The sequence below is a fragment of the Anomaloglossus baeobatrachus genome, chromosome 8 (assembly GCF_048569485.1).
Source record: "Anomaloglossus baeobatrachus isolate aAnoBae1 chromosome 8, aAnoBae1.hap1, whole genome shotgun sequence".
Classification (NCBI taxonomy): Eukaryota; Metazoa; Chordata; class Amphibia; order Anura; family Aromobatidae; genus Anomaloglossus; species Anomaloglossus baeobatrachus.
This window is the reverse complement of record NC_134360.1, coordinates 220,907,040-220,920,898: the sequence shown is the minus strand read 5'-3', so window position 1 is coordinate 220,920,898 and position 13,859 is coordinate 220,907,040. Positions and strand designations below refer to the sequence as shown.

Below are 13,859 nucleotides of genomic sequence, written 5' to 3'. Positions count from 1 at the left end.
CCCAAAGTCATGTTAGTCTCACACCATGAGAAAATCAACTTCAACCGCTCACTTATTAGAGGAGGTTGTCTCATATTGGGAAATCAGCAACTCAAGAACTATGTCCATTGATTACGTGGCTGGCCACTTATTTTAATGTCACAACCCCCGAAGCCTACTATAACTTTTTTGAAAAGTTGAACCTATAGTTATGGCTCCAGATGATCCAATCTGCTGAGATTCGAATTCAGCAAATCACATGGATTTTACAGGGAAATTCAATTCACAGTTATTTGATGGGACTTGAATATTCCTTACCGTACTCTGGAGGTCTCTCTTATAATTTAGAACCTAATAAACGTAGGGTTTTTAAAACAAAAATAGTTCAAATTAAATACTCACCACTCACTTGTGTTAGCGTTCCCGCAGTATAGTTCTCTGCCCCTCTTCTTTTCCCCTTTCCGTGTTAGCCTTTTCACTCCAGGCTTAGGGCTTCCGGAGCGATAAGGCCCCTGTCGTCCTTGCACCCTGTATCATCACTCAGGTGCCTCGCCTTGTGATGGATCTGCATGGAGAGAAGAAGGTGCCCTCAACAGGTGAAGAGAAAATGAAAAGGCGCAGAGAATTGGAGGGATGGCTGCGGGTGTTGCGGGATGAGTGAGCGGTCAGATGAATATTGTTTTGAGTCCACACAGAAAGATCAGACCACACTTTCCAAAATGTAGCCGAAAGTCTTCTTTATTGTACAAATGTGCAGGATTAAACAGCAGGAGAGGAGCTAGGTGCAGGCCCCTTCAAGGACAACGGCCGTTTCGCATATTATTGTGCTTCAACTGGTCCATGTGGCAGGATGGAAACCACCACCTGTCTTAAAGAGGTACACCTAGTCCACGTCACCACCATTAAAACCAATGAGGAGTGCATATAAAAACAGCATGTAAATACAAGTGTGCAAATCAAACATAATATACTACATACAAATACAGACACAGAGGTATGAGAATGTTTTGATTTTAACCATGAGCCTGGTCTTCTACAGTTCATCAAACAGTCAATTGCAGATGGCTGACATTTTGCTGAATTCGCACAGAGCAAATAGCAAAAAAAAATCTGTATTTTGAACCACAAAAAAATATTTTTTTTAGGGGAATTCATTTTCACTTTAATAATTTCACAAATTTTTATGGTAGTAGTTTTATTTTTATAGGGGAGGTTTTTTTGAAAGTTGGGTAATCTAGCTCTTGGCAGAAGACCGGATATCTGGAGATTTGCTTTATAACTTGGATTTTCTCACAATATATCGATGACCTTTTAAGGTGGAACATTTCCACATAATATCCCGTCCTTCTCTACATATTTTATCTGCTATCTGTATTTTTTTTTTTTTTTTTTTATTCCATTATTACTAGTCGGTCACCAAATTGAGATAGAATTGTGAAAGTGAAAACTATTATGTTTCTGACTTGACAAGATGATAACGTTGCGTTTCTATCTGCTTCGAACAAGCTGTAATTTTACCTGTAATGACAGAGGGATGTTCAATACAGACAGATAATGTGCATTCCCAGCAATATAGCTATGGAGAGAGCTGGTCCTGGCGACGAGGGTTATTTGGGCAAAATAACATTTTGATTGGTATTGTCCTAGTTCTGAGACGTTTCAGGCAGTTAATATCCATTACGGCTCCAACTCCAATTCTCTCAACGGTGTCTCTCAAGGTAATTTTAAACTACAAGTTCCATCATGCCTTTCTGTGGGAAGGGGCCAGCGGTTCAGAAATTCGGAAGATAACGTGGTCCCGATCCCTACTGCGGGTCAACATTGTGCAATTTTTTAAGCTATTTTTGGAAAGTATACTGCACAGTGAGTCATCGGAGCTGTGCGCGGCTGCGGATATGTGCTCATTTTATTCCATAAAGAAGGCTTTCTTTCCCCAGCTTTAAAATTGCTTAAGGATATGATGATATAAAATCTACTCCAGGCTGACACAGACACTACCGGCATTCACAGACATATGGAGCTTTCACAATCCTGATGGGCACCGACAGTAACATAGGGTCATGGTCTTGGAGGACAGTCATTTTCTTGTGTGTGACAGTCTTCCTCTGTGCAAGGTTCTTGCTGGATTCTTGGCGCTTGTGCAAGAAAATAATTTGCACCAAGGAACTTGATGCTCCACAGAAGTCATGGCATTCGACTTTTTTTTCTTTTTACGATCGTGTTTGATTACGTCAAAGTTTCAGTTACTACAGACTCGTTTTGGTCATTTTTTTTTTTAATAGTTTTGACCCATTTGGTCTCCAAAAGCTAATAATTGGGGTCAGAGGGGTTACCTGATCTGAAGACCAATTTTTGAAATGCTGCTAATCCTGCTGCTTTGGATTATAAAAGAACCCCACATCAATTTTTTTTTCCAACTCTACTTTTCTTCTGTTTTTCATCTTGTTTCCACCAGCCCACTTATTTTCTTGCTCTATTTGTGGTTTCCAGTAATCGCTTTCTACCAAACCCAGCAGGCAGAGTTCTGGCACCCACATGTGCTCTTGAGAAATTGACAAAAATCTTACTGATTTGCACATGTGTCGTACTTTAGTCCAGTACACACACAAATTCAGTAGGAGACGCTTTTTAATGGTCATGATATAATTTGATGTCACAGCCATTGACTCAACAAGAAAAATTACAGACACCAGTTGGCACATGAGCAGAAGTAGAAATAAGACAGTGGTCGCATGATGACCCACCACTTCTCAGGCCTGGAGATCATTATTATTTACTTACGGATAGGGGTCCACGAGCTGCAGAATGTGTGTGTGCTCTATTTGATGATGCAACCAGTCGAAGATCAGAGATTATGCTGCTATGAAGCTCTTCTTTGTGTTGTGTAAAGTAGGGATTGACCCGTCTTCCCCTAAAAATGCCTCATCGATGATGGTACAAGCCCAGCTAATTATCTACGTCTCCAAGTCTATATGATGTGTGATGATGACCAGATAATTCTCGGAGCTTCTCTTCACCATTCCTACCAACTTTGGGTCAGGGCACATCGGTTATTGTGATCATTTGAAAATTAGGGGGTCCCGGTGGTCAGACCCCTACCAATCAAGAGAACAGAGGAGTTTAATAGGGTCAGACATAATACAGTATTTTAGGTTTTCATCGTGGGATCTTGCATTTTATCAGTTTGCGTACTGCCCCATGCTTTACTATTTTATCCAGCGACCTGTGTCGGAGGCTGCGGACCGACCCCAATTTGCAGATGTGTACAGAACGTTATTTTTAGATGTTAATTGCTTACTTTTACTTATATTTCTAGCTCTTCTATTAATCTTGTTGCCCTTTAACTTAATTTTTCATGATGTGTATTAATTTGAATTGTAATTTTATAATCGGGATGTCTTTCTATGGTGGAAATAACCATAATAATTTCAGGCCGGTGCCAACAGCCTTAAAGTAGCTTTGCTGTGATCCTTTGAATTCCAGTTCAGTCAAAAGTTTAGCTAATGAAAGAAACTTTTATATTTCATTATGACCCTGGAGAGCGGCTACACAAGACAGATGCTAATTAAGTTCTCGAAGAATGTCAGCTGCTACTTTTGTTGACTCTACTGCAGTAAATCAATGGCCGAATAAACAAACCCATTAAAAAACGCTACATGAAAGGACCGGCGTTTCGCTTTCATGCTATTTCTACCTTGTTTTAAAAGTGTATTCCTTTCGCAGGTACGTAAGGAGTACAGCAAGTGTTTCAGGCACACTTACTGCTGTGGTGGTCTTCCAACCGAAAGCCCTCACAGCGTGGTAAAAGCTTCAACTGCAAGAACCAGCGCTCGATATTCCTCTGGCACCCAGGTAACAAAGAAGTTGACAGCGTTTTTAATTAACCTTATTTATAGCAACCCTTTAGAGACTCACAGTTCAGATACACTAATTGTCTCCTCATTACAGTGATCTAGACTGCAAATGCAGGTTTTCTTTCTCCCGTCGTTTTTCCCGAATTGAGTCCCTTTTTAGATACTTGCTGCTGGTCTTTTTGATTTATAGAATATTCCCCACCCTCACCCTCATCCTATTCCTTAATAATCACTTAGAATACAGCTTGGCTTTACGTGCAATAAATGTAATTGCCTTAGAATGAATATTCTCAGCTGCCTAATTGTGCACTATGCAACACAAAAATAAAGGGCCGAAAAATGCACTCTTTTTGTTTTTGCCAACAGAGTCGGATAAGAAGAATGTGGAATGACACAGTGAGGAAGCAATCCGAATCTTCCTTTATCTCAGGTGACATAAACAGCACATCCACACTCAACCAAGGTAATTACTCTCACTCCTTTGCGTCCTCCGTTACTTTAATGCATGTCACTCTTGTTGATAATTGACTGGTAAATCGGGAACTTCCGGAGTGTTGTACTTTCATGCGGTTTTGTGTTAGCTTTTCTGCATTATGGTGTTGGCCACTGTGTACAACTTTGGTGGACAAAATTGAGACCAATAGAGAGAAATAAAATTGTGGTAGAGAAACTGTTAGTCATCACCTAGTTCCAACACCTGGCTACAATGTGACCTTTGGTCTCTCTATAGCTAGAAAAAAATATATATAAATAAAAAATAAATTATATAATATATATATGTGAGAGAGAGCGAGAGACCTCTTCATTAGCTGTTGACTGAATGCGTGTTTGGCCAACACCAATATCTCCTGACCCCCCCCCTCCCCTCCATTATTTAGGCAAACAGTCACATCGGGAGAATGTCACTCATGTGGCCGCTTATCTTCCATGAGGACAGACAAACGGACCAGGACATTCTTTGTCCTTCTATCCTTCGTTTTCTCAACATCACGTCTCCAGAAAGCGTTTGACTCCCCTGTACCTTAAACCAGGTGGGGCGAGTCAACCGAGTGTGTTGAAACATTAATGAGTTAGAGAGGGCTAAAAATCATATTTTGCTCCTCCACCCTGACTTGTAACACAGCGGTCAAAATAATTTACAGTAGCAAGTTGACCGACATTGTAGCTTGATGTTTATTGGGCAATTGTTATTAAAGACTTTCTTTCTTTTTCTTTATTATCAGCCTTTAAAGATAATATAAATAAATATATATATATATATATATATATATATATATATATATATATATATATATATATATATATATTTTATTTAACTGGTGTAAATGCCACAGTTCTTCTGAATCCGACGATGTTTTTCTTCTTTTCCTGCTCCTCTTCATTCCTGAGAAGTGACTCCCTCTTTCCAGTATATAATTCTAGTCTATTTAGCCAAGTGGGCATGGACCTCAAGAAGTTGCCTACAAAGAGTTGTGGACCACACCCACTTGACTATAACAATATATTTACACGTATGGAAGAGGGACCCATATCTCAGAAACGGAGAGGAGCATGAACAAAAGAAAATCCAGGCTAGATTCAGGAAAACCCCGACATTTACTCCCGTAAAAAAATGTTTTTACTGCAACCGCCAGATACTCTTTAAAAAGTTGAGTCTTTGCCCTATTTTGTATGTTGTATTTAAAAAGTGTATAAACCTTTACCCATACTGTGTAAATCAATATTAGATTTTTATGTTTGATAACATCTAAACATATTGGTAGTTTTGATTGATAACTTCCCGTAATCTCCGGAAAATCCGCGATCCTGCGCACTGTGCTGTATAATTTTTCTGTAGTTATATCCTCTTACTTTGCTTTTGTTTTATGTAAGTATTTGCCTTCGATCGGCCCAATCCTCATTTTTTTTAACAGCCGACAATTGAAATTGTTCTTGGAGATGTGTTGGAATCTGTTTTGTGTGTGTTTTTGTTATTTTCTTTCCGGTTTTATTTGTGTTTAAACATTTGCTTGGAATTTGTCCGCCTCTCGCAGCATGTCTCCTTTGCATAATGCAGTGCCCTTTTTGGCAAATTATATCTTGCTTTCTCCATATTTGTTTCTTTTTTTTTCCCTTTATATTTTTGCCATCCATTTCTTTATTAACACAGATGTTTCCATTAGGGACTATCTTAGCGCTAAAATATTCATTAAAGATAGAATTCCCTCATCACTGGCAGAAAAAAAAAGAAATAAAAGGTTTCAGTATTTTTTTTTTTCCTAGCTGCAGCATCTTGAAGCATTACGTCAATTTCCATGCCTTTAATTACCCTTCTTGTCTGACAGTAATTCTGTGTAAATTATTAAATGTCACTCTTGGATGGTGTTTACTTTAGGGATTTTTTTTTTGCGAGCACCTGTGAATTAGCAGAACTTTGCCACAATGCTCCATTTTCTCTTACAAATTAGCTGTTGGAGTTTAAGCCCTTATTTTTATTTGACAAGCACAGTCACTCATCAACACCTATGCCCATTTATTTATTTATTTTTTCCCATGTATTTTATTTTATTTATTTTTTTTATTTTTTTGGAGGGGGATAGAGGGCTGTTTGTGCTTCTCCACGTTAGATAAAAACATTTCAACAAACAAGAATGCGGTTCTGCACTACCTTGCTGAGCTCTTTACGGTGCCAGGGAGGAGTGAGCTGGTCAGATCCTTCCGTTGTATGGGTCTCAGGTGCATGTGGAAAGAAGGCAGATGAAGTGTACAAGCATCCATAGGAGTAGAAACCCCACGGCACATCCAGTGAGTTTCCCAAAAGAGCTTTTATTTTAATTCCATGAGTGCATTAAAAGAGCAGGCAGAGAACCAGGTACAGGTCTCTTAGGGACGACGGCCGTTTCGTACCTCTTGGTACTTCGACGGGTCCTGGACCCATCGAAGTCCCAAGAGGTACGAAACTGCCGTCGTGGAATTAAAATAAAAGCACTCACTGGAAAACTCACTGGATGTCCCGTGGCTTTCTACTTCTATGGATGCTTGTTAGATAAAAACATGTTTTTGTTTTATTTTTTGGGGGCTAGAGGGCTGTTTTTTGCTTCTCGACATTGGATGAAAACTGATGTTTTTGTTTTATTTTTTTGGGGGGATAGAAGGCTGTTTGTGCTTCTCGAAATTAGATGAAAACCGATGCTTTTGTTTTTATTTTTTGGGGGAATAGTAGGCTGTTTGTGCTTCTCGAAATTAGATGAAAACTGATGATTTTATTTTTTGGGGACTAGATGGCTGTTGGTGCTTTTCAACATTAGATGTAATATTTTTAGTTTTTGGGGGGATTAGAACGCTGTTTGTGCTTCTCGACGTCACATGAAAACTGATGTTTTTGTTTTATTTTTTTTATTTTTTTCTTTATCTTAGGAATGACTGGCAATTATCTACTAACAAACCCTCTTCTTCGACCCCACGGCACTAACAACCCCTATAACACACTTCTCGCCGAAACTGTTGTATGTAATACCCCTACTGCTCCTGTGTTTAACCCACCAGGTGTGCTTCTACTTAATTCATTCATTCTGTCGCTCACTACGTTCCTTCAGATAAAAACTTTATAGACCTGCAGTTCTTTCTCTCTCCTAAGTATTAACAGATATGCAGCGCTGTCTTTGCCGGCCTTAAAACCAAAAAAAAAAAAACAAAACAAAAAACCTGCACTATAATATAGTGTTGTTACCGGTATTTACCTATAATTATCCATGTTTTTAACACAGGTGGCATAAATCTTAATATACTATTTCAGGACTGACACTGAAGGTCCAAGAGTCCACCATCAAGATATTTTTCCCGTAGAGGTACAGCTCTCTATCATACTGGGCTTTCCGGAAGTTTATCTTATAGAATAGATTTAGTTTTTTTGCACATTGTGTTTGAAGCTTTGTGCAAAATTCACCGGCGCAGACTATAGTATAGTGCAGCTTCATGCCGGTCTATAAACCTACACCAATTTCTGACAATTTTTATTTTTTTTATATATATATATAGTATCTTTTATTAGTATTAGTACACCTGTGTAGTTGTGTTACTGTTTAGTGTGTGTTATATATTGCTATATAGAAGGTGATTATTTCTCATCCGTTCTGCTAATTGTTAAAGCGTGTAACAATTTCGATTTTAACGTTAGTCTGTCCTTTCTGTTCTCTCGTTTGTTTTATTTTTTTATTTTCTTTTTTTTTTTTGTTTTTTTATGCTTTCCTCTAGCGAACTACAGAGAGACAAGTATGGGAGTAAAACTTAACTTTGCCTATCAAATGTAAATTTTTTCAGCATGGTTTTTAAACAGGCACATTTAAAACATAAATCTCGAATTCTCAATCATGACCTAGACTCAGCGGGCAAGTGGTTCACAATCTATAGTCTTAGTCATATCAATTTCCAAATTCAATTTTTGTCTACATTTGGATAACAGCAATGGATTTACTGCAAACTTAGTTGGTAATAAATTGGCAATGCTGAAATAATTTGCTGTTTTTTTGTTATTTTTTTTTAAAAGGAGTGCTGTCAAGCAGAAATGTTTTATTTGCTTAACATTCCTACATTCCCACAAAAGCTTGCTACAGGCTAAGGAAATACATGGTCACAAACCGGAAAAAAATCCTCCCCAAATGAGAGGAGCAGTTAACATGGTGTGGATAAGCACCCGAGGCCTATTCCCCCTCCGCACTCTTCACTACTGGGGTACAAATGTTATTTTTTTTGCATAGTTAGGCTACTTTCACACATCAGTTTTTTGGCATCAGGCACAACGCGGCAAAAAAACTGATGCATTGATCCGTTGCATCAGTTTTTTCCATCCGTTTCTTCCGTTTTCTGACGGATCAGTTTTGATACTGAGCATGTTCAGTTTCAAAAAACGGAAACCGGTGCCGGATTCCGGCATATGACGGATGACAACGGATCCGGCGCCCATAGGATTCCATTATAAAACACAGCGTCATATCCAGTGCAGTCTGTTTTTTTGCCGCAGCCCAAAAACACTGCATGCTGTGTCCTTCCCAGCCGCCGGACCAACACCGGATGAAACGCAAGGCTCAATCCGGCACTAATACAAGTGTTTGACGAAAAAAACTGATCCGGCACCATCCGGAATCTGACGGATTGTGCCGCATGGCAAAAACTGGATGTGTGAAAGTACCCTTACATAGGTTGATAAAAGACCTAGGTCCATCTAGTTCAACCTTCCTTCACCAATTCTACATTTTGTCACCAAGTCATTTATAAACCAACATTATGTGTACTGAGGAAACTAAAAAAAAAAAATTAAATTAACAAAAAAAAATAAAAAATATTCTATTCGATTTATATGCAGTTTAGCTTTTTTGAGTGAAATTCTCAATTTTCAATTTAAACCCCCAAAAAATCCTATGGAATTTATCCAATTTTTCCACTAAAAGCCTGTTCAGCAACACTCATTGACTCAGCCATTACTTTTGCACTTTCCAATCTGCACGGTGCAGAATATTTTCCTTTTTATTACAGAATTTACTTTTGGTTTTAGTCGATTCTATTCTTTATGATCAAGTTTCTCATATCACAGTGAAGTCATCTCTGAACCAAAATATATAGACGTCATCAAAAGACCAAAATAAAAAATGGGGAAAAAAAAACACAACTAAAATGCAAGTTGGTTTAAGATCCGAAAAGTTTTCTGTAGCATTCCTAAATGTGATACGAGAATAAAAAGTTGGGAACAAAAGTCAAATTTTTGATTTCTAATTGTTATTATGTAACAGAGTGATTTTTATACATCAGTAAACTTAGAAATTGTGCAATATTTTTTGCCGATGTTTGTGGGATTTCAGCCTCGAAACGTTATAGTGGAGGCTTTTTCTTGAGATTTGATAAAATGTGGAGGTGATGACCGGTCTCGTCTATTTTCTTAACACTTGTTGCTCCAATATTGTCTTGGAATAACCTAAAAAAAATGTATAAGACAAGAAAAAAATGATCTTAAAATTAAAAAAAAATAAAAATGATCTTAAAATGAAAAAATAAACTATTTGGGATGCTACATTCTTTTTTCACTCCGACCAGGTTGCATTTTAGATTCAAGGCCTTGTCCATGGGCTGCAGCCTTAAGCATGGTCATTGTGCAGCCGCCCCCCATTGCTCCATTCTCCTCCAAGCCGTGCATAAAATGCATTAGCTTCACGGTGGGCAGGCTGTTTGCAAAATCTTTAAAAAAATATATATATAAATAATAAGAAAAATGATCACTTTTGTCTTCTTCATATTTTTCTTGGTCACGTGGTATCCATCCGTTCCGATCTGTACTTTTTACTCCATTACTTCTTTTTCCTTTTATTGTATTCATAAAATTAATGTTTACCATTCATCATTTTTTGTCTACAACCCCAGAGCATGTTTCTTTCCATAAGGAGACCATTCCGCTCACATGCCCACTAGACTTTTTGCCAGTTTCGTACATGAGAAAGCATGGCAGAGACGTCTTCTCATTACTACATCCAGTATTTATTTGGTTAATTTCTGTGAACCATGCTTACAGAAATTCCTGGCATTTCTGCATTTTGACCTTGGTGCCCAACGCTCACCCTGAGCCTTTAACACTTTAATTATCCGGTGTGGGTTCATTCCGCAGTATCTCTGTGACTGATGCAACAACCGGGGCTGCCGGCAAACTCTTGACTTCTAGAAGGCCGGAGCCAATGCTGGCAGATTAGAATAGTAGTCAACATGAACCAGAAACCAAAAATCTGTTTCTTTTTTGCTAGTAATCTTATTTGCTGAACCCTTGCTCTGAATAAGTTGCTGAGAAACAATCCATCTTGTTGCAATAAATCGTTTTACTTTCTTTTATACATCAGCTACACTTAGCCCAGATAGGCTGAGCAGACAGACATAATGTGAGTGTGCACAGTGAGTCATTTCCACCTGCTCCGTCATGTCGTGGATGATGCTTGTGGGACCTCGTTGTCTCTTGTGTGAAAGGTGGCTGTCCTTTGTTTCTCATGACGTCCGTGTACTTGTCCATTCTCCATTCTTTATTCTTTTTCTTTTTTTTTTTTTTTTATTTATTTTTTGCACCCCAGATAAAGGGAAACATTAGAGACATCGTTAACTTTAGTTGCTTGCCAGTTTGTTGGTTTATGTTGTACATTTGCCTTTTGATTTTTATGTATCTGTTTATTTTTTTTATATCTATATATTCTTTTTTAATTTAGTGTTGTTTAGGACAAATTTAGATTCTGGAATATTTAAAATAAATAAATTAGGGGGAAATGATCAGTCTTAAATAATTAAAATCCAAATCTTTACTATGTTCCATGCGCTACATTGACTCAATGTGGTGCTCACTTTGGTATTAATGGGAGGACAAAAGGAGCCGAGAAATTTTTGGATCCAAAAACGTTGTCCTAGACGACATTAAACATTTTTCGTAGCTATAATGCCTGGCCGTTTTAACTAAATGTCCCCTAAATTGTGCCTATTTTTCTTCTTCCGCTTTCTTTCAGGACATTCACTGAACCATGTCAGGGATTCAAGTGCCATGGATACTCTACCGCTAAATGGTAACTTTAACAACAGCTACTCTCTACGGAACGGGGACTACGGTGACGGAGTGCAAGTTGTGGACTGTGGACTAAGTCTGAATGACACGGCATTTGAGAAAATGATCATTTCAGAACTAGTGCACAACAACCTGCGGTGTAGTAGCAAGAACCACAATTTGGAGAGAACCCTGCCTGTCAAAACGATCATTGGGGGAAGCAGCAGCGAAGACGACGCCATAGTAGCTGATGCTTCCTCTTTAATGCACGGAGACAACCCCGGGCTGGAACTTCACCACAAAGAGCTCGAAGCGCCACTTATTCCTCAACGGACTCACTCTCTTCTGTACCACCCACAGAAGAAAGTGAAGACCGAAGGAACGGACAGCTACGTGTCACAGTTGACCGCCGAAGCCGATGACAATCTTCAATCCCCAAATAGAGACTCCCTCTACACAAGTATGCCCAACTTACGGGACTCTCCTTACCCAGAGAGCAGCCCCGACGTCGAAGAGGATTTATCGCCCTCTAGGAAGAGTGAAAACGAGGACGTTTATTATAAAAGCATGCCAAATCTTGGAGCTGGACACCATCTTCAAATGTACTACCAGATAAGCAGGGGCAACAGCGATGGTTATATCATCCCCATAAACAAAGAAGGCTGCGTCCCCGAAGGAGATGTCAGGGAAGGACAAATGCAGTTAGTCACAAGTCTTTAATAAAAAGCGCTTCTAGGAGTACAAACGGCTCTTGCAGGTATTAAAAGACTCAAATTTCTTCGACTGAGGCCACCTTATTTGTGATCGGCAGACTAGTAAGGACTCACAACTCTCCATTGTGTAGGAAAGTGATGGACATTTTTCAGTTCTGTGAATTTTTTTTTAATAAATTAAAAATAAAAAAAAAAGCGAAAACAAAAAAAAAAAAACTTTGTATATACACAGAGTATACTAAGATTATTTGTTACAAAGCAAAGAGGTACCGACATGGTATTTAAAATATCTGCTGCTGAATAAAGACTTTTTGGAGGAAAATTAATACATCGGCAAATTAAGCCCCGTTTGCTGCAGCAGCTCCAGAACCTGATCTGTAAATATGGTTGCCATTTTGTGAGGCCTGCATTGTATTATATACAAGATGTAGGCTCCGAAATCCTGTGGGATCCATTTACTGTACCATACTGTTTCTGAGCAGTCTGCAGGATGTTTTTTTTATTTTTTATTTTTTTATTTTATTTTTTTTTTCGTGTTATTTTTCCTCCTGCTTTGCAGGTCACTGCAGATCCTTTCCATTAAGGCAAAAATTAAAAAAAAAATGTCTAACCACTAGCAATCAAGCCACTGGCCTTATTTCATATGTTTTCTCAACTGTACAATGAACTGTTATCATGGAAAAATAATGGCAAAATAAATTATATTTTGTTCTATTGCTAGGGTGAAATACATTTGTGTCCAACTTGAAATGTCGATGAAATCCTTTTTTGAAATTGACAAAATATTGTGAAAAATCTCGATTGCACAAAGCGGTTTTAGTTTTTTTTTTTTTGTTTGTTTTTATAGGCGCTTGTTTAATGTGGTATTAAATGAGGCAATTCTAATTCATTATTGCATTTTTTTTTCCATAATTTTAGTCCACGTCAATATTTCATTTGTTTTTTTTTGTTTTTTGTTTTTTTTATTTGATGCCAAATGCATTTTTTTTAAAGAGCCTTTATTGTATATTCAGGAGCCAATGTTGCCGTTAATTGCACAAATTTGGTAAATCTGGCAAATTATCGAACAGGGATTCTTGGCACAAGCGAATTCTATAAATTCTGAAATAAGCGGTGCCCGACCTATATAAATATATATATTTTTTAAGTCACAGTCTGGAATATTACTCCATGATTTTTCTGCCTATGTTTAGCCATTAATTTATTTTATAATTAAAGCAATGTGTACATTTTCAGTGAAAATTTTCATTTTTCCTTTTTTTTTTTTTCTTTTTTCTTTCTTTTTAACTTCAGCTGTTGATAAGAGCCCATCACTAATATCCAATGTAAAGATTAACACCTGTTTGACAGTAAATAAATGTGAATTTTTTTTTCAAAAATGCTACTGCTGTTTTTATGGTTTGTAGGGTTGAAGCAGGCTGTTCCCAGAGTCCTTTGTTGACTTACTGTAGGGATAGTGAGAAATTAGCATACTTGACAATAAAACCTCTTTACTTTTGTAATGAAAGTCTTCCATCTGTTACTTGTGCTAAATTTACTAAAGTTTTGGAGTACTTTTGTTGTGTATAAACCCTTTTATTTCACTGTAATTTTTTCATGAAATATTCCATCAAAAGAATATATATTTATATGCAAGTACTACGATATTTGGGTGCCCAGTACTCGTAACTAGTGATGAGCGGACACTACCATGCTCAGGTGCCCAGTACTCGTAACTAGTGATGAGCGGACACTACCATGCTCAGGTGCCCAGTACTCGTAACTAGTGATGAG

At 37.9% G+C, this 13,859-nt stretch overlaps 1 protein-coding gene across 24 annotated transcripts in view; it reads left to right on the top strand.

The window, feature by feature from the left end:
- The window catches only part of ADGRL2 (adhesion G protein-coupled receptor L2), a 278,687-nt gene extending 265,222 nt beyond the window's left edge, over positions 1-13,465 (top strand). For 5 of the 24 annotated variants that reach the window (XM_075320235.1, XM_075320232.1, XM_075320233.1 and 2 more), the window contains 5 exons: positions 3,703-3,831; positions 4,200-4,296; positions 7,230-7,358; positions 8,067-8,084; positions 11,339-13,465. In XM_075320235.1, the coding sequence (XP_075176350.1) occupies positions 3,703-3,831; positions 4,200-4,296; positions 7,230-7,358; positions 8,067-8,084; positions 11,339-12,093 (1,128 nt within the window). In that variant the 3' untranslated portion in view covers positions 12,094-13,465. Of the gene's footprint in view, positions 1-3,702; positions 3,832-4,199; positions 4,297-7,229; positions 7,359-7,579; positions 7,661-8,066; positions 8,119-10,690; positions 10,730-11,338 lie in introns of all 24 variants that reach the window. The other 19 variants (XM_075320236.1, XM_075320252.1, XM_075320234.1 and 16 more) reach the window with 11 other exon arrangements.
- Positions 13,466-13,859: the final 394 nt, after the last annotated feature.